At 45.4% G+C, this 20447-nt stretch overlaps 1 protein-coding gene across 1 annotated transcript; it reads left to right on the plus strand.

The window, feature by feature from the left end:
- Window positions 1-15637: 15637 nt before the first annotated feature.
- Window positions 15638-19710, plus strand: LOC140915357 (uncharacterized). The gene is made up of 3 exons (XM_073354945.1): window positions 15638-15998; window positions 16517-16764; window positions 19339-19710. Exons 1-3 carry the CDS (start codon window positions 15638-15640, stop codon window positions 19708-19710), a joined length of 981 nt encoding a protein of 326 aa, XP_073211046.1.
- Window positions 19711-20447: the final 737 nt, after the last annotated feature.

A 20447-nucleotide genomic window follows, 5' to 3' on the forward strand; every position in this document is an offset into this window, starting at 1 on the left:
GGCATGGCCTTGGCAGCCCTCAGCACCTTGGGCTGTAGGTCTGAGGAAAATAGGGTGGCTACCCCCCACCCGAAAACTTCAATGAGGTGGTTGAAGTACATCCCATCTCTCCTTTTCAGCCTCCAGCTGGCTTTGGTATCTGGATTGGTGAAAGTCTCCTGCAAGAAGATCACAGAGTACCTGGCACCTGTGGAAACTCACCCTACAGCCTCTGATGTGAAGTGATGCAAAGGTGGTGGGTTTCATCTGAGAGGTAGAGGATCCTCATGGCCAGGAATGCCACCTGCCCCCACCGAGCAACACAGCAATCCATGGTTGATTTGATCCCAAAGGCAATCAGGGAATCGTGGAAACTGCAGGCCCACTGGTAGACTGTGGCCTGGCGTCCTGTTTCCTGGTCCTCTTGCCTTCCCCCATCAAGGCCCTCACAGCTTGGAGGATGAAACTGAAATCCCTCACTGCTGGAGAGCAAACTGCACCTTCCCCTGAAGCCACATGTGTCTGTAGGGTGACCAGACAGCAAATGCGAAACATCAGGATGGGGGTGGGGGTGTAATAGGAGCCTATAGAAGAAAAAGACCCCAAAATCGGGACTGTCCCTATAAAATCGGGACATCTGGTCACCCTATGTGTCTGCCAGGAACTGGCACAGCTCATCCCACAAAGTGTCTGAGGCACAGAACTCTGTAGCCTCCTGAATCAAGCCCAGAGACTCCCAGCTGTGCTTCATCTGGGTCCTCTTAGCACCTCTGCAGCCTAAGGGCAAGGGCATGCTGGGACACATGTCCCTGCCCAGGTGCCAGCTCAGGACAGGGCTGCAGGCTAATTGACTCATGTGCTAATAGAAACCAAAGGAGTGTCAAAAGGTGTTGTAGTGTAATCAGGCCAATTCACTTGAGTGTTAGTTTTGTTCAAAGGAAATGTTAATGGTATTGTCTTCACTGATCTATAACCTGTTGATTGCTATCCCATTACATTTTGTATATCCCTGTAACTAGTTAACCCTAGATCAAAAGTCTGTGGTAGTGTTAAGATGAGAATGTACTTGATGTGTAAACTTCATGAAAACTATTGAAGGATTGTTGTTTGCAATTACATTACCTTTTACATTGTGTATATCCCTGTAATTAAATTATCCATCAAAAGGGAATGGTGCCTTGGAAATGTAAATGAAGAAGAGTGCTAACTTCAAAGCAAGGGCCTTGTGTTCCACGATGGGAATTCACAGACTCAGTCTGCATTTCCTACTCATCAAAACCCAGGTGGTTAAAGACAGTGTTCAAATTATTTTCTAGAGAAGCTATAAAATAGATTTCAAGGGATGATCAGGTATCTCTCTGACTGTTTGGACTCTTACAGGGAAAATACCAAATGCAAAGTGGAACTCCCCAGAAACATCGAGGTTCCCTGAAAAGACTTTTGGGAAACTAGCAGTGTATTACATCAACCACTATGATTTTGGACTTACAAACTTTGACTCACCCGTTATTATATTTTACCTGCTTTAACCTCTCAATAACTCTCATTCTTAGCTAATTAACCTATTGTTAGTTTACGACAGAACTGGCTGTCAGCACTGTCTTTGGTGTGAGATCCAGAGTACCAACTGATATGGGTAAGTGACTGATCCTTTGGGACTGGGAGTAACTTGATGTGGTGTGATTTTGCGTTTCAGTAACCTTTTTAATCACAAAGTTCAGTTTGTCTGGGTGGCAAGACAGGCTGGAGTGCCTAAGAGGACTGTCTGGGACTCCATGGTAAGACTGGTACTGTATAGTGATTCAGGAGTGCACAATTGTTACTGGCTTTGTGGAATCTAATTATAGAATATACCACCAGTTTGGGGGTGCCTGCCCTGTTTTCTGACAGTCTGACCCAAGATTGGCACTCACAGTTGTGAGCCACTCCAGACAGCATGACTATGCATACCCCTTCCTCAGTGGTAACTGACCCCTGAACAGCATCATCCATTCCGCATTGTCCACCTGAGCTCCCAACACAGGAGCGGCGGAGGGAGTACATCAGCCCCGAATGGAGCAAGGAAAGGGAGTACAAAAACCACCTCCCAAGGATCACCACCTGAGAAAGGAAAGAGGACAACCTCAGGGGAAGCCACAGCCTGGGAGGTGGAAGGGAGGGGTCAGAAGTGGATAAAGATCCCTGGCAGCTAAGCCACCAGGGTGCAGCACCACCTCACTTGGCATAGAGGTCACCTGGGCAGATGCAGGGGGCTCCTCTAGGATACTGGGCCTGGGTGCTAGGATGGATTGGACATCTGCAACCTTGGCATCAGATTGAAGACTGAGTCAGGACCTAGGGGTGACAGTGGATGAGAAGCTGGATATGAGTCAGCAGTGTGCCCTTGTTGCCAAGAAGGCCAATGGCATTTTGGGATGTATAAGAAGGGGCATAGCGAGCAGATCGAGGGATGTGATCGTTCCCCTCTATTCGACATTGGTGAGGCCTCATCTGGAGTACTGTGTCCAGTTTTGGGCCCCACACTTCAAGAAGGATGTGGATAAATTGGAGAGAGTCCAGCGAAGGGCAACAAAAATGATTAGGGGACTGGAACACATGACTTATGAGGAGAGGCTGAGGGAGCTGGGATTGTTTAGCCTGCAGAAGAGAAGAATGAGGGGGGATTTGATAGCTGTTTTCAACTACCTGAAAGGGGGTTCCAAAGAGGATGGCTCTAGACTGTTCTCAATGGTAGCAGATGACAGAACGAGGAGTAATGGTCTCAAGTTGCAGTGGGGGAGGTTTAGATTGGATATTAGGAAAAACTTTTTCACTAAGAGGGTGGTGAAACACTGGAATGCGTTACCTAGGGAGGTGGTAGAATCTCCTTCCTTAGAGGTTTTTAAGGTCAGGCTTGACAAAGCCCTGGCTGGGATGATTTAACTGGGAATTGGTCCTGCTTTGAGCAGGGGGTTGGACTAGATGACCTTCTGGGGTCCCTTCCAACCCTGATATTCTATGATTCTATGATTCAGGGCCCCTCAGCTGCTCTGGAAGCCACTGTCCTGTCTTGGAAGGTGGGGGCACGTGCCCTGGAGCCCTAGAAGGCTCTGACCGTGGCTGTTCGGCACCGGCCATTGCTGGAACCAGCTTGGTAGCCAAAAGCTGGATAGGTGGAAAAGGGAGGTGATGCCCCAGGAATGCGAGCAGGGGCAGCACCTCAGGCAGTAAGCTGGGGAAGGAGGAGGTGGTGCCATGATGGACTCAGCACCCAGTCTGAGGCCCTCAGGCAAAGGGTTGTTCTCCTCCTGGGTTACAGGGGCCAGAGCCTTGCTCTCCTCGACGTTCATTCAGAGACCCCACCTGCCAGAATGGGGAGACAGATGGTAGAAAGGTGGGGAGGGGGTCTCCCGCTAATGCTTCCTCCAGGAGGGCTCCAGGAGGGGACAGTATTGGCCCCCTCCGGTGCCAGAGCCTCCTTGGCCAGTTCCACCCATTAGACTTTCTTGGGGGCCATGGATTCAAGTCCAGCAGTGGCCCCCCCAGAGATCTTACAGGAGGCCTCCTCCCTACCCTCAAGGGCAAGGTGCTAGGCCAGTGACTTAAGTTTATCGAGCTTTCCCCCTCAATAGTACCCAGCCCTCCTTGGTGGTATTGTTGGAGGGTCGGCTGACGGGGGAAAGGTCCAGGGACAAAGGTGATAGGATTGGGGTTTAGGGGGGATGGAGATGGGGAAGCAGAGGGGGAGATGCTCTCCTCCTGAGATGGGCCCTCTCCTGAGCTCCTGGATGTCCTAGCTACCCCCTCCTCCAGGGACCTCACCCGATAGATTTTATCAGCAGCAGGGGCCCATCCACTCAGCTTGGTGTGATGGGAGGCCACCCCTGGTGCCCAAGCGGGATCAATGGTTTGAGGGAGAAAACGGGCAGGTAGGGTTGCCAGCAGTAGCAGGGCCAGCACCCTTCCAAGCATCAGGGAGCCCATCATCCCTCCTGGCTGGGCTGAAGGACAGCCCCTTTGGAGGTGCCCAGAAGCCTTACAGAGGAAGCACCGAGCCTCCCCTGATGAGTAGTGGACCTGGCATAAGGCTCCCTGAGTGGAACCTGGAAGGACCTCTCCAAGCTCCCTCCACTATACAGCACCACTGGCATCTGGATGGTAACTTGCTGGAGGAACAAGAGGATGTGACAGAGAGTAGGGTCCTTACAGCTCAGCAGGAGAGAGCTGATGGTTGGAACCAGCTTCCCCAAAGTGGAGAGAGGAAGCAGAAGGGCAATTTTTGGAGGAAGGGCAGGATGGAGTTGAGGACCACCAATACACCCAGGTCCTCCAGGTGTTCAAATGGGGATGCCCCCCCCGCTGAGATGCCTTTTTCCATCACCTCTGATCCCAGGAAGAAGACAACCTTCCCATACAGCTTGGAAGCTGCCACAATGGCCAAGGACCCCACCACCTGGACCAATAGCTGCATGTAGGTTTTGACACAGAGCAAGGCAGCCACCAGGAGACAATGGACCCTATGCCTCCTAGTCAGGGTGGGGAAGACCCCTTGGCTGCCATTGACGGTAGAGGAGGTGGTGGCAGCAATAGTGGGAGTGGTGGGCAGCATCAGATGGGGTGGCAGGCAGGGCCAGGGCCACCTGGGCCCATGCTCTGGAGGCTGAGGAGTAAACCTCTCCTGAGCTGGTGGAAGGAACACCAGGGGGAGGGAGAGCTGCAGCCAATGGTGGGGCCATACTAGTAGTGGCTGACGCCATGGAAGTAACCTTCTGGTCTGGGCTCCTGCCCATTTTCCTCCCCTGGACCTTTCTGCTGGCTGAGGTGGCTCCCTGGATGGTGCTGTTGGGAGGTTTGGCAGTGAAGTCCCTGCCTGCACCTGCTGCCCTATGCTGTTGCGAGCGTTTATGGTATTAGCAGAGATGTTGGTAGCCCTGGGGGCGGATGGGGGAGAAACCTTAGGTGGGGCAACAATGGTGGCCAGGGGTCTCCCCCGCCATCCCCCATAGACAAAGCCATTGGAGTGGAAGCTTTTTGCTTGGCCAAGTCAGGGTCCACCATCAAAGTCAGGTGATGGGATCAGCCACCAGAGAACAGAATAGGAATAATAAATAGAAACATGGAGGTGGAGGGGACAGAGGCTCACAGTTCCTCACCCACCCATCCCGCACTAAGCTGCATGTGAGGGGAGGAGGGTGCAAACAGAAACTGGAGGACTAGTGAAACAAGTAAAAAAAAGTGGGAGTTGCATGGGGGGGGGAGGACGCGGATTCACTGAGAGTGAAGGGCAGATGTAAGCACGAAGGGGTGCAGTGAATGGAATAACAAATAAACTTTGCTGGGGGCGGGGTCTCACAAGCACAGAAATGCACAGGTGCACAGAGGCAGGAGGGAGCAAGCAGTAAGGGAAGCAGCAAGGGAAGGCTGGAGAAAGGAGATACCATACCCTGGGACATCCTGGGCAGGGCTAGGAGGGCAAGAAACAGCAATGGGCAGGGGGCTGGGCAGGTTGCAAACAACGAAATGGGGGCTGGGTGAGACAAGTAGCAAGCAGCAAGCAGGGGGAGGCCCACCAGCCCACTGCAAACTGAAGGACGTCAGGGAAAGGAAAGTCTGGGAAGGTTGGGGGGGGCACGTGTACCCACAAGTGCTTCTGAGGCTGGAGAATCTCTGCTGCTGCACTCCCAGGCTGGATAGGTGGAGGCAGGTAACCAAGTGGAGGCAGTCCACAGGTGGTCTTCGGAGAGCGGATGGACTGCGGCAGAGGGCTCCAAGCCCCTTCCCTCCGCCCCAGCAGCAAAGCAGCAGGGGTGGCACAGTCCCAGCAGCACTGGAAACCCCCACCCAGAGTCACAGGTGTGCAGGGAATGAGGAGGGGGATAGTAGGAAGAGAAAGGGGGGTTCGATGTTTAAGGCAGTTGAATGCTGCCCTGGAGAACTGGAGCCAATCCCTGCCTCCACCACAGTGTTCCTTCCTGATGCTGGGCAAGTCACTTAAAATCAAAATGCTCACATTTGGCCACTAATTGTGTGTTCCTCACTTCTGGGTGGCAGGGGTCCAATGTAAGACACCTGGAGCCAAATGACCATTAGGAAATTAATTTGTATTCAGTACATTTTGGATGGTGTGTATTCAACAGGTATGGGGCAAACAATGAATGAGAAGAAATGTTGGTTAACTACTTATTTACTGAACAAGGCAGGGGATCTGTGGAGAAAAGATCGTATGTGATCATTTAGTTAATGACTTCTCAAAATGCAGACACGCAAGAGGGTTGAGTTTAGATTTCACTTTATGTGGGGGGGGTGTTAAATGTAATTCTAATAAAGTCAATTATTTAGTGTTAGCAAAAAGCCTTCCTTTCCCATTATCATGATACTCATTTGCACAGCAGAATGACACTGGTTCTCTATTCAGGGAAGCTCTAAAACAATGCAAGCAATAGCAGGGTTTGCCCTTAGTGAAGCAGAATGCACCATTTGTGCACATGTTCGTTTTATTTCAATTGAGCCACAGGGCGCTTCACAAACCACAGTGCACATGTTTAGTCCATTAATAGCTTTTCTACTGAAGATCACTAGCCATGTCTCAGTGACATGACTTAGCACTGTTACAAAAGGCTTTATGCAGCAAAAAATAAACCAGATGCAATTCAATAAAGCAGTGGAGCACAGCGAACAGGACACATTGCAAGGTCAAACTCATCCAGTCAAGACATCTACAAAAGCTGACAAAGAGGAAGCCATGAAAATGCAAGCTGCCTGCGGAAGTCTTGTTTGATTTCCCAGTAAGTTACATAGGCTTTTCCACATTACCCCAGTAAAGTGCTGTCACCATCGAAACTGCCTCATCAAGTTATACTGTATCTGTTCTTCCCTATCAGCCACAGAGCAATTCCTTAAAGAAATGCTCTCAATGTATCTCGGTGGGGTGGGCATTACTTACATATGTTTGAGAATATGTTGGCACATTCTCAGAATGGATTTTAATATTATTTTTAAAGAATCCATTAATTATTAAAGCGGCTCCAAACAACATTGTGGTTAACATGCTGGCAGACAGTGACACCTTCTTTCACTAGCTTTCCCACCCTTGCTGCCATGGTGGAACTGAGCGGGCAGTAGCAGGAGTGAGAATTTCATACCCCTATCCTGGGATTGACCTCACTTGGCTACATTATGGTAAAAACTACAGAGCTTTGTCTCCACTAGTATTTTACAGAAAGATAACTCATTTCTATTCATTGTCTTGCTGTAAAAACAAAACAAAACGCACACACTATTTTTTGGCAATGAAGATATAGCCTTAAATATTGGGGGTGAGGGGTTGGAATACTGCCTTCCCCTGAGTATTTTTAATAGATCAATATCATCTGTGGAGACAAGCTAGCACACACTAGGGTCTGGTCCACACTGAAAAGTTACATCAGTGTATCTACGTCCATCAAGGGTGTGAAGCCATAGTTAGGCATGTGATGCTGACAGACCAGGTGCCAGTTCTTGCCAAGGCTGTATTGAGGCTTGCATTGAGCTTCACCAAACAAGTACATTTGCTAGTAGTTTCTGGCTGTCCTGATGTTTCCTTCAACAAATAAGCTATTAGAAGTCAGGGCATCTAGACGTCTACACTAGAGAAATCTGGGGTAAACTTGTTTTGCACCAGCAAAATGTGTTTACATTAGGGGTTTGCACTGATTTATGTACAGATCTACATAGATGTATTATAGTGGTACAAATTCCCCTAATCTAGACAAGTCCTAAATATTCACATGTTAACATTGTGGCTGAGGCTCACACCTCTCTTGCAGCTATTATTTCAGTTTGATTTGTTTGGCTGTGTACTAAAAGAAAACTGTTACATTATGACAGCTTTTTTGCAATTCGAAGAGCTAGCAACTGCCATTTATTATTCATTACAATGTCTACCACAATGGGGCATGGATATTTTTCAGAGCCTATAATTACCGTAATACAAATTAACAAAGAAATTATTTATTGATCATGGACAGAGTGCTTGGCATGGTACAGATTTAAAGGGAAACATGATCCCTGTACATATGCATCTTCAATGTGCCCACCACTGTGATATCAAGGTTCCTATCCGGAGGGATTTACAACACTATTTAAAAATTAAAACTTACATTTTGGAAAATAGAGTCTATTAAGTCTCTCTAAGTTGTCTCTAAGGACCAGATCCTGCTCCAATTAAGGCAGTGTCCTAGATGCTGCATTGGCTTTACACTTGGCACAGCAAAGTGGGAGCCATCAGAGCACTAGGTACAGTTCCCTGATTCTCTGTTCATCTGGTACTGGTTAGAGCAACCTCAGGACTCTCAAGCCTGCACCAGCTGGCAAGTTTCCAAGGATCATCTGCCAGCTAAGAATAGCCAGAGTACAGCACACTCTACCTCCTTGCTGCCCTTCCACATCTGCATCATACTCCTTGTGCTATCCTGGCTCTGAGCCCACTGAGAAATTCCTCCTGAATCTAGAGGTACCCTTAGTAGGAGAGTCAGGCCTACATTATGCGCTTCCCCTGCATTGTAAACAGGATGGAGAGGATAGCCCAATGAGAGTTTTGCCATTGACATTTGGAAAAGTTCAAAAGTATGCAGGCCTATTAATCTAACAATGAACACAACCCATCATTCTAAAAGTCAAGTGTTTTCCATTATCACCATGATCAACACTTTTGTGGATGTGACTTTTACAACAAATAAACAAAGCATTATTGATGAAGCTAACATTCCTTTGTAAATTAGACTTGATTTTTAAACAGTCTTCACCCTCACCCCCAACACAAATACGTGTACATGCCATAGGTGGTAATCTGATTGACTTTAAGGATTTAATTGCTCTATTTTGCTTTTACTCTCAAATGCATAGTAACTTGTGCCGTTACAAACGCTTTTAAATTGCTTATTCGGTGAGTCTCCTTAAGCCAGCTGTAGTGCGTTTCATTTCTCATCTGTTTAAAAGGTGACTTCCAATACTTCAGAATATGAAAATAGTGGGCTTTTAAAATATGTGTATTGGTCAAGTTCAAATAGTGACCTTGGGCTATACTGTCCCCTTTTAAGGCTACTTCTGTGTAGAGGACTGTTTAGGGCCTATCTGTACAGTAAGTGAAGGTGAGACTGTATTGCAGGTAGGCAACCTTTGCTAGCTTTAATCTAGTTAGCCGCGCAAGGAACAATAGTGAACCTCAGGCTTCAGTGTGGGCTAAGCACCCCACTGCAAGGTTGCCAGAGCCCTGGGTATGGACTGAGGTGGCTAATCTTCACTGAAGTCTGTGCCATATCTTCTTCCCTACTCGTGTTATCTGTGCTAGCTGTATAAACCCTGGCACATAGCACAGGTATGCCCACCTGCTCTACAATCACACCTTCACGTGCCGTGTAGGCGGACCGGACACACTGATCCAAAATCCTGCATTGGCGCCAGCTCTACTCAGTACAGACACCGATGAAAGTAAGACAAAGGTGAACGTATGCTACCTCTGCTCTCCCAGTCTTGGGACTAGTTTAGCTCACTGGCACTACTAGGTAAAGCCACCTCAGAGCTGCTCAAATTTTCAAAAGCACAGCCACACACCCCTTCCTTAAGCCAAGTCCTGTGTGCAGGTGAGGAGGTGCTAGCCCTATTCAGATAACTGGCTAAAATGGCTTAGGAGCAGCTTTGTACCAGCAGATTGGTGCACAGCAGCCATATTGAGGGCCAGGATCTAGCCTGCTGGTTTTCTAATGAAGTCTTCTTTTGAGTGCAGGGTTTGCTTTTCATCAAAGTGGCAGGGAATCTAGGGTCCCAAACTTGAGACCTGTGTGGCTCTATGGAGGTTAGGGCCATCAGCAATACAATCCCACACGGATCCCCAGTCCTCTTGGCATCATTTTTTAAAGTGATATAGGATAGAGACAGCAGACCTGTTTCCTGATTATTGCATACATGGAGACCCAATGGTCTGCTTTTGCTCCTCCACAGTTCTGCAAGTATGGGAGTGTACCAGGAATGTGAGAAGTACTCCCCTCTATTGTCCCCAAATAACATGCCTTGATCTGACAGTCTACCAGGCTGACTGTCAAAAGTAACACATGTATGGCCCATTGACAGTGAAATGTTCTGTAACTCATTACTGTTGGATTTTGTTTCTCAGGGCTTGTCTACACCTGAAAAGCTACAGTGGCACAGCTGCAGCTGTGTGGTTGTAGTACTTCTGTGTAGACACATCATACTACCTACACCTCAAGGAGGGCTTTTCCCATCAACACAGGTAATCCACCTCCCTGAGAAGCGGTGGCTAAGCAGACAGAATAATTCTTCCACTGTCTACACAAGGGGTTAGGCTGGCTTACCTAAGTCACTCAGGGGGTTTATTTTTCATACCCTTCAGTGACTCAGCTGGGTCAACCTAACGTTTTATTGTAGACCAGACCTCAATCTGAATAGCAGCATTAAAACAGCCCTAATCTCGTTAAGATAAATTGAGTTGGGAGGAAGAGTTCACACTATTTGCTGGTGCTATTATTTGTTTGACAACAGATTGTCTCTCGGCAAACTTTCTCTACACAGAACCTCACACGCGAAACATCCATTATCATTCATGGTAATTATGGCATGGGGCCAATTCTGCTGTCCTTATTCAGGCAAAATGCCCACTAAATTAAAGTAGGCCTTGTCAACTCTATGAATTGTTGGACCTGTAGATGCCAACAGGTTTAGCTCCAGTGGAACTTATAATGTAAACATGGCTCAGATGGGATCAAGTTTTATCTAACCCTGCTACAGGTCACAAATTATTTTTAGTCATGTTTTTGCAAATGATTTGGAACAATGAATAAATTCAAGAATACTGTGATCTGCTGAGAGACACTCTGCAAACAGGAGAGTCAAAATTCATCAGATAAATTATTTATAATGAATTATATGTCCACCACTTCCTGGAACACACACTCTTTATTTAAATAACACCTTCTGTCAGTGTACGTGGTACCTACCCTAGGGGTTCTGCCGAAATAACTATACCAGCAGAGTATTTTTAGTGTAGACAAGGCCTTAACAATAGCAATTTTGCAGAAAAGAACTGCTTCTGCAACCCACACACCTTTTTTTCCTTTCTATCTCCATAAAGTCACTATGTCTCACCATGTACACTCAGCCTACATTGCACAGCATATGGCAGCACAGCTAGGCTAGGAGGCCTGATTCTCCACTTCATTGCACCAATCTCATTCCAGAGTAACTTCATTGATTTCTTTATTCGATTTTACTCAACTGATTTGATTTTCATTGACTCCAACAAGTTACACCAGGGTAGGAGATTTAAAGACTCAGGGCCAGAAACTGGCTGGTATTAGCAGTCCTCTTAGGAGTACATCTTTAAAGGGTCAAACATAGCCTCCTCTATTTTAACCACTTGAAAATCCTCTCTGGTCCTGATTCCCTATTGCTTTGCAACTATGTAGTCATTTACACCAATGTAAAGTAGTGTAAAACGCTATCATTTTACAGTGATCCAAATGACTACACAAGGTGGATGGCAATGGAAAATTAGGCCCTTGATTCATTTCTGTAGGACACATTTTGCAATTGTGAAATTAAATTTATTTCCACCTTTGAAAATTGTTATGAAGGTAGAATGTATTCTTGCTATAAACTGACATGGCTTCATAATGCCATTCTCATGATCTGCAAGGCGATGGCCCATCTACGATACAAATACATCTAAATCAGAGGACCCTGTTACAATATAGTCACAATTTATAGTTCAGCTGGGATCTTGACTATATTCCATAACGTTAGCAATGCCAAAGAGCAACTGTACCAAACGATGCAATAAAGCAATGACCAAAACCAGTGCTTACTACTATCACAATATATATCCTGCATTAAGAGAAGTTGAAATAGCATGAAGGAAGCAGAGCAATACTTAGTATTAAGCACCTTAATGAGATCTCCATTATAAAAGGGTATCCTTAGATCACAATAGTAAGCTCTCAGCTGCATTGCCTCGGGGAGGTCACCTGGACAGCGGTGTACATTCCACACACTTATTCAGTTTGTGCTATTTTAATTTTGTTGTTATACAGTATACAGATGATACTGAATACTGGAGGTAGACATTGTTTCATCACAACACTTGACAACTGTTAATTGTTAAAAACACAAAGTAGCAATGACTGCTTCAACTGGGATTCCTTTCATGAGGTGTCTACTTAAAGCATCTTAGCAGTTTACTGATTAGTTACCTCATCAAAGTAGTTTCAAAATGTGGAGTTTTGCCTTAAGCTTGGTTCTGTATTTTAAATAAAGCCTTTTTTATAATATACAAAGCATTTGATGTATATTTCCTCCCTTGTTCTAGGTTTGTTGAGTATTTACCCCAAAGCAGTAGACACAGTAAATTCCATTGATTTCCCTGCCCACGCCTTCCAGTTTGTTTGTGGTAGTTATTATTATGGCTTCCTTTGACTTGCTTACCAGAAATAAAGTTCATATAGTATCAGCCTGAAACAATGTTATTTCACCTGTGAGTCAAAGTTTGTAACATGAACAAAAAAAGCCCCAAGATTCATTTGTATTGTGAAATATATAAATCAAAACAAATGAAATATTAGACCAAATTCTTAAGGGAAGATTCATTTTGGGTATTCAGACTAATAAAAAAGTATTTTTTTAAAAAAGATGACAAGGTTATAGCAGAGTAGTACACTTTATACAGCAAGCATGTGTGCATATAACAAAACAAAGATAATATTAGTACACCGTACTAGTAAGATTTCATTTTCTATTTCATTACAAGTAATGTGTGCTTTGAGTTGCACTAGGCCTGGTGCGGTGTATGTTCATGTGTGCTTAGAAATAGGAGTGCAGTAGAAATGGCACAGTTTTAATTAAGTGACTTTCTTACACTTGTGTAAATTGGGAGGATTCTGAAGTCAATGAATTTACCAGAGTACAACCAGAGCATCTATGAGGAAAAGTTGCAGCACCTGAGTCCTTTGTGGATCCCACCCTAAGTGAATTGTTGGATTTTCATGAAGAAAATGATTGCATTGTTACTGGATTATATCATTTTGTCTAACCAGCCACTAACATTTTCAAAACTTGCTTCAGTTTATAAATTATTTTACATTCTCTGTACATCAACTTTTTTTTTCTGATTAATTAGCCACAAAGTCTTAACCTTGCAAACAGTTATTCACCTGAGTAGTGGATTGAGTTGACTGGGAGTACACACAGGTGCAAAGTTAAGCAAGTGTAAGTGCTTACAGGGTTGGGATCTATGTTATTTTAAAATATATTGTTAACATTTCTTTCGTGGGCAAATCACTCCTTTCCCCCATAGCCATTACTCCATATTATCACACGAGGATTAAGATCACCCCGTCACTAATAAAAACATGCTATTTGGTCATAGCCAGTTTTTTCTCCTTACTTTTTAAACATATCTATAGAGATAATGTCAAAAATGGGAATAATTGTCTACACCAATTTCATTAAAATTAATATTGTTTTAAATTAAAATTAAACACAAAAAACTGCTGACCAGGTCTAATATAGATATATGTTTATAGACCTTGAGGCCTTTTCCACTTAGGGATTATTTACAGAGGAGGGTTATGGTTAGTTCTGTAGAACAGTTTACTATAACATGTTTCAGAGTAGCAGCCCTGTTAGTCTGTATCCGCAAAAAGAACAGGAGGACTTGTGGCACCTTAGAGACTAACACATTTATCAGAGCATAATAAAAAGCCTATGCTCTAATAAATGTGTTATAAATGTGTAAAGGTTATAACGTGGCTCTTCCCTACCCTTGTCTGCACTGGCCAAGAGAATATTACCACAAATCACCACACCCTGCAGTTTCAGTGCAATAGGAAAGGAATATGCTGCTACAAAAATGGAACTAGGGTCCCTAGCCATTTGCTCAATTAACATTTTTGTAAAATGCATCAACATTTTAAAAAGGCCTATCTTTTGTTTTCTTTTGCAGCATGTTTATTACCTCAGAATATGCAGTGCTGATGAGAAAGATAAGCAGAGTTAGTAATTAGATAATTAGACGGGGTTTTCTCCATATTACTGAACCGTGGGAAAATAACTAGAGATTTAACTGTGAAGTGTATTCAGGGTGGGTAGTCACAGAGAGGTCTCAAAGTTGCTGACTCATGTCAGGCTGTAATGCATTAAGCACAAGATCATGTGAAGCGCGTTATATTATATGGGGAGAAAGCCACTGCCTTGCTGGGAAATTGCGTAAAGCCGGGGGGAACAGACATCTCAGAGGGTGGAGTTATCGGACTCTCACCATCTCAATGCAAATATAGTACCGTTCATAACAGGCTGACAAAAATCCTTTGAAGTCTAAGAATTAACATATCTCAAACATGTTCAGATCAGCTTGGAGGAGTGGAAGAACATAAGCTAGTTCATTATCTCTGGGCTGTATAAACTCATACAGTTGGCGGCTGTTTACTGAAACAACCTGTAAAAGTGTGAGCTAGTATTTGCCGAGGCTAAGGACTCTGCTGTCCCAGACGCACTTCAGACTGTAAAAAGTGGCTCTTTCTCACTCTTATCTGAATCATCCCTTAACAGACTTTGCCTCTTTAACAGAGTTTACACTCCCTGTCTTTGATCTACTTTATAAAAACATTAGGGCTGTTTACTTTGAAATGCACCAGCCCTGTTTCTTTTCTCTTAATTTTTTTTTTCTTCCAGACATTGACGGTTAGATTCGAAACCAGCAGCTACTTCCTCAGGGTTTCCTTTCTTTTCTGCCCAAGGCCCTGACACATATTCCCCCACTGACCGGTTTAATTCTAAAATAAGATCACAATAAATTAATTGCCTCTGCTGTCCGCCGACAAGAGGATCTAAAGAATTAGATCATGCTGCCAAACAAAGGAACACGCGTGATATGGTTTCTGACCTTCTGTTAATGAAGGAACTTGCTCTGCACTACTAAGGTCAACACGACTTCAGTGATAGATTTCTCTAGAAGCGAGAACAAGCCTTAAATGTGTAGGTAAGACCATATATTTGCCATATATTTAACCATACTTTAAGATCAGTAAGAATACAGGAACCTGCATCAAACTACGTTCCCCACATCGCCTAGTTCAAACAACAAACACTTGTGTTTTATTCCCCTCTGGCCAGGTATATCCTACAGCCTTAGACAACCTGTCTACATAATGGGAAGAATATTTCAACTTTAATTTCTTGATGAAGTTTACCTACTGCCCAGGCCCGTGCGTCTGCTTTGCTCTAACCCTTTCCAGGATTACCTTACCTTTGCTGGTAAAATAACTTTTGCAAGCACGGGAGCAGACAGTGTGGGTATTTCCAGCTCCGTGGCAAGCCATGGGGCAGCGTCTTGGAAGCTTTCTTCAAACAGTACTTTCTGAATCTTTGTTCTTGATGGTCGAAGATAAAGATTTAAAATCATCGAATAGCTCAAACGCGGCAGTAGCTGGAGTGAGTAAAACAAAAGTGCAGGCCCTGATGTAATTATTACCAGCTGTATCATTAGGGGGTGATTCCGAGATGAACTTGGCGCCAGGTCAGGTAGCCTTGAGTTCTGTTAACAACTGTGTTCAGAGATTAGTCGGATGTAACAATCACCTGAAAGGGGAGATTAAAGGGTCTCAATGGGATCCTTTGTTCTCGGCCTCATTTGATGCTTTGGGGCCATTTCAAATCACGTCGCGGAGGAGCTTTAAATATTTGGAGACCCAGGGGGATGGTTAGTCGGCCTGTTGTGGCGAGGAAGAGCTCTAAGGGGCAAAGGGCACGGAGGATGGAGAAGGGGTCTTTCTCGGTGGAGTGGCTCGCTCAGAGCAGCCATGAGAAAGCCCAACCTGCAAGTGGGGTGTCTTCCACGCACCACCCGCCGCGGGGCGACCAGTCCCTGCCCAAGAATGTAGCCAGAGCCCGCGCCAGCGGCGATCAAGAGAAGAGAAACCCAGCGCTTACCAGGCCAAGCACTAGGGGCCGAGAGAGGCCGCCTGGGGGCGCCCGGCGGAGTCCGGGAGACCAAGGTGAGTGCCAGCCTTGCCCATCCACGTGTGGAGTAGGGCAAGAGAAAGAGTCATCGGGGCGGGATCCTAGTCGGTCCCGGCCAGGGAGAAAAGGGTCTCCGAGCCTAGGGGACAATCGCAGTCTCTTTCTATGGAAGGGCGGCAGGCTAGGGGGACCCCAGTGGGGCAGAGACATGTTAAGGAAGCTGAGCCCTAAACTCCAGTTCATGTGGACGCTTATGCCAGAGCTGGCTGAGAGATGCTGCCCTGGCCTTCCCACCCACCGGCTGGGCTGAGCCGGCCTGCGGGTGGTGAGGCCACTAGGAGTCCTCCGTGGTAGAGGTCAGGCGTGGGGAGAAGGGCTCTGGTGGGACATGGAGGCCCCATGTCAGTGTCCCCTGGCCAGCTGAATTCAGCATATAATGAATGCCACGTGCCCAGGGCCGGCTGGGGCATGAGGCTGTCCCCTCCTGGCTGCGGGTGGGGCTGCTCTGGGTCGTGGGGGTCTCTCTCCTCACGCCTTGCTCCCGTTATTCCAGCTGCCCTGAGGGAGCAGGAGGAAAGTGGCCCAAGCAGCGCCGCGTCCAGCCCGAAGGAGGCGGAGGCAGAAGCAGGCGGGGAAGGCAGCGGCTTGGAGAGCTCCTGCGGCACCCAGGCTGGGCGGCCCCGCACCAAGTTCTCGGCCTCGCAGCTGCAGGAGCTGGAGAGGAGCTTCCGCGAGCAGCGCTACATTGGGGCCAGCGAGAAGCGGCGGCTGTCCAAGGTGCTGAAGCTCTCCCAGACCCAGGTGAGGGACAAACCGGGCGGGACTGGGAGTGCCCAGCCGCTCAGGCTTAGTCCTCAGGAGAGCATCTGTTCCCTGGGGCGGGGGGCGACAATATATTCACGCGAAGCCGCTCCCCTATTGTGACCGAGGCCAAGAGTGTGCGAGAGAGAGTGTCATGGGCTCGGATCTCCTGTAAACCCTTTTCTAGTCCCTCGGCTGGAGCTCCACTAGCCTTAGCTAAGGCCGGTACTAGCCCTACATGGATTCTACCCTCAGCCTTCCCCCCGCTTAATTCAACGCGCCTGAGCCTGTCTGGGATTAGGTGTCTCCTATACAGCGCCACTTGTGTAATGTGGAGTCCTCATAGTGTCAATGCTTGCTCCAGAACATTGCTATTATTAATCCCCTAGTCACCGCACAAGCGGATAGGTTGTCCCGAAAAGATCAGAATCTAATTTGACAAGATGTTACAAATGGGCGTTACAAAAAGTGAATGGGACAGAGGACGAGTACTCATGACAGGAATACATACTTATACAGGCTAGCTATTGGGCACAATTTGATCGTTTCAAGTCCTAGTTATGTGTTCAGATTTAAAGGATCTATAATGACTAGAGATCAGCAATGCCCATGGGCCATCTACGGTCACGAGGTGGCCACAACAGAGAAAGCAACAGCCAAGAAATCACATGGGGAACCAGTGGGCAGCTCCTCTGTAAGAAAGGGAAAGGGAGTCAGGAGGGGGGCTGAGCAGCAGGCAGGAAGGAGAAGGGAATGCAGAGAAAGTCCATGCTTGCAAGCGAGGAGTCCCTGCACAACAGTGGTAGGTTCTGCAATTTCTGAGCCCCACCTAGAATGATAGAACCATAGGGTTAGCATGGACCACAAGACACATCTAGTCTAACGCTGCCAAGATGCACGATTTGTTGTGTCTAAAACACATCAATATAAAGCAGAGTTTAGGACTTACCAAGAATGACTAAATGACAAAAACAAACAAACAACCCAGGGCAGAAAATCTCAGAGCAGGGGTCTGGGGTTGCACTATAGTGCTAAAAATACATGTCTGACACTTAGTAATTCTGAACTGTCTAAAAAAAAAAAAATTTCAGATACAAACTTTGTTAAATGGGAGATAGGGGTGAACCCAATATCTCCACAGTGAAAAATAACCCTTAAAACCAGATAATTTCCCCCCTCCCCCAATAAGAGACAATGAAAATTAAACACATTACACTGGAGAAGCTGGAAATACCATAGCTAAAATTCCACTTTTTATACCACAGAAATGCATATCGAAAGTCACCCCATGCTCTCTTACATCAATTTGACAACACAAACAATGAGCCAGATTTATTCCTGGCTTTCAGTGGATACAACTCCTCTAAAATCAATTTTATTGTATTTACTCTGGCCCAATATGAACAGCATATAGCCTACATGCAAATAACATTGCATGCTTATATTTTCAGACTCTCCCAACACGTATTTTACTAGACTACTCTAGGCCCAGTTAAGTCAGCAGGAGCAGTTGTGCTTAAAGTTGAGCCTATGCTTAAATATATGCAGGAGCTTTAGTTTGAATTTTAAAATTAATGCACACTAAAGTCTTATTGAAACAAAGGTCCACCTGGGTTTGCAAATTCACATAGCTAGTGACTTTATGTAGGATTACATACAGTCTATTAAAAATATTTGGCCACTTCATTATTCAAGAGTGTACTGGAGAAAAACATTCATTAATCACCAAAGATATGCTGCAAAATGCAAGTGCTGCTGGACACAGCTACCCTATCTACAAATGCAAACCTCCTGCAACCCAAAATCCCTTAAAAAGATGGTAAAAGCATAGTGTGGTGAGGGAACAAAAGATCAATTTAGGAAATGTGATAGCAGAAAACATTGAGAGGGAAAGAGGGTAGCATGGAACAGAGTTAATGTTTGGGTAAGCTTCCTGCACACTGCCATACTATCTAAGTGTGTTTTTTTTGTTTGTTTGTTTGGTTTTTTTTACAGTGGAACCTTAACTGAATTTCCAGGCTAACAATGATTGCACAATTTAATATTCTCAGGGTGTTTCCTCTGAAGTAAACTGGTTTCTTTCCATATTAAGTCTGAATTAAGTTTGCTGAAAAATAGGGGCCAAATTCTGCGGTTCTCTCTGTTGGTACTTATATGGATCCCAGTACTGTAGTATGAAGGAGGTGCAGTGGCTGAGTGGTTAAGGCACTCAGCTACAATCCTGAAGGTCTGGGTCTGAGTCTCTCTTGATCTCATACTGAAAGGCCACCTCCAGTTCATTCAGCTGAAAAATGGTTACCTGCTCCATTGAGTTAGGGCAGTCAAAGCTGATCTGACATGATGCTCTGGCCACATCACTCCCTTGTGGACATTGGCTATGAAACTGCATCCTTGGGGAACTTTGACTGTTGTGCGAGAGTCTTACTGAAGTCAGGGAAATTGCTCCAGCTTCACAAAGTTGTAACAGCAGAATTTGGCCAGTGATCGCCAACAGTTAATGCATTTCTAAAACCATTGCACATCTTTATTTGGCAAAATAAATTAGCAATAGTCTCTTGGATTTTTATTTTTCAGATAAAAACCTGGTTCCAGAACCGTCGTATGAAGTTCAAGCGACAGACCCAAGATGCCAGGATTGAAGCTCTCTTTTCAGGCTTACTTTTACCTTATCCTTACCCAGAGATCCAGACACCCAGTTATCCCCCTGGGATGGAGTTCAACGTCTCCTCTGCTGCTGCTGTGACCTGTTCCCTTCACCCAGCTATGCCAAGCCCAGCCCTGCTCCTGCCTCCTGCTCCAGCTCAATCTCTTCAGGCAGTTGTGCCAGCCCCAACCTTGCTGGTGACTGCTGCTCCAGGATTTTCTTATCAGTCTACAGTTCCAACGGTCTCTCTAACCCAGAATCATAATAGGCTGAGATTCCAACCATATCTTCCTCCCTCTTAAACATGAATAAAAGTGCTCTGAGCTGCGAAATGAACTTTTTAAAAATGAACTACCTGAAATCATGAAGAGTACTTATTTAACTTATTTTTATTATAGTCATTAAACATTAGTTCAATATTTCAAAACTTAATTTTCTGGTTATTTTGTTTTTAAAGCAGTGTTTTTAAAGGGACACAGTCAAGTACAGGTTCAAAATGGTAATTAGAATAGGCTGACAAATGGTAGAGCAAGGAGTTGATATTGCAAAAATTCTGCTCTCTTCCCCCAACCCCACACATGTTGCCATTAAAACTTCAATGAAGACTGTAAGTATCAACCAACTCTGGGAATAATGTTGTGGGAATATAGGAGTGATTTTGCTCTGATTATTAATTTGTAATAACCCAGCACTTTATCAAAAGTTATAACTGTCTCTGCAGAAACAGCATCACTCAACCAACTGTTGCCTACTGAATCCTAGTTGTAGAAATATTAATCTATTAAAATAGCTCACGTCGTTCATAAGAGTGTGGCAGGGATGGTGGTGGAATTGTTTAACAAGTGCATGGGGGGACAATAGGATATTTTTAATTTCTAAGACTAGTACTTTACCAGAATTCACTAGTTAAAATATTAACACTTGACAATGTCCCTTTAAAAACATTGTCAAACTACCTCTAAGGAAACTCTTGTAATAATTACAGTAATGGGAACAATTAACTGAAACAGGGTGTGTGCTTGTGAGTGGCAAACACAGA

The sequence above is a fragment of the Lepidochelys kempii genome, chromosome 7, assembly GCF_965140285.1.
Source record: "Lepidochelys kempii isolate rLepKem1 chromosome 7, rLepKem1.hap1, whole genome shotgun sequence".
NCBI lineage: Eukaryota > Metazoa > Chordata > Testudines > Cheloniidae > Lepidochelys > Lepidochelys kempii.

What these genes read in the sequence shown, in the direction of transcription:
- LOC140915357 (XM_073354945.1), top strand. Translation starts at nt 15,638, where the DNA reads ATGCTTTGGGGCCATTTCAAATCACGTCGCGGAGGAGCTTTAAATATT. An exon ending in GCGGAGTCCGGGAGACCAAG is followed by an intron (nt 15,999 to 16,516) that starts GTGAGTGCCAGC and finishes CCGTTATTCCAG; the next exon opens with CTGCCCTGAGGGAGCAGGAG. An exon ending in TGAAGCTCTCCCAGACCCAG is followed by an intron (nt 16,765 to 19,338) that starts GTGAGGGACAAA and finishes TTTATTTTTCAG; the next exon opens with ATAAAAACCTGGTTCCAGAA.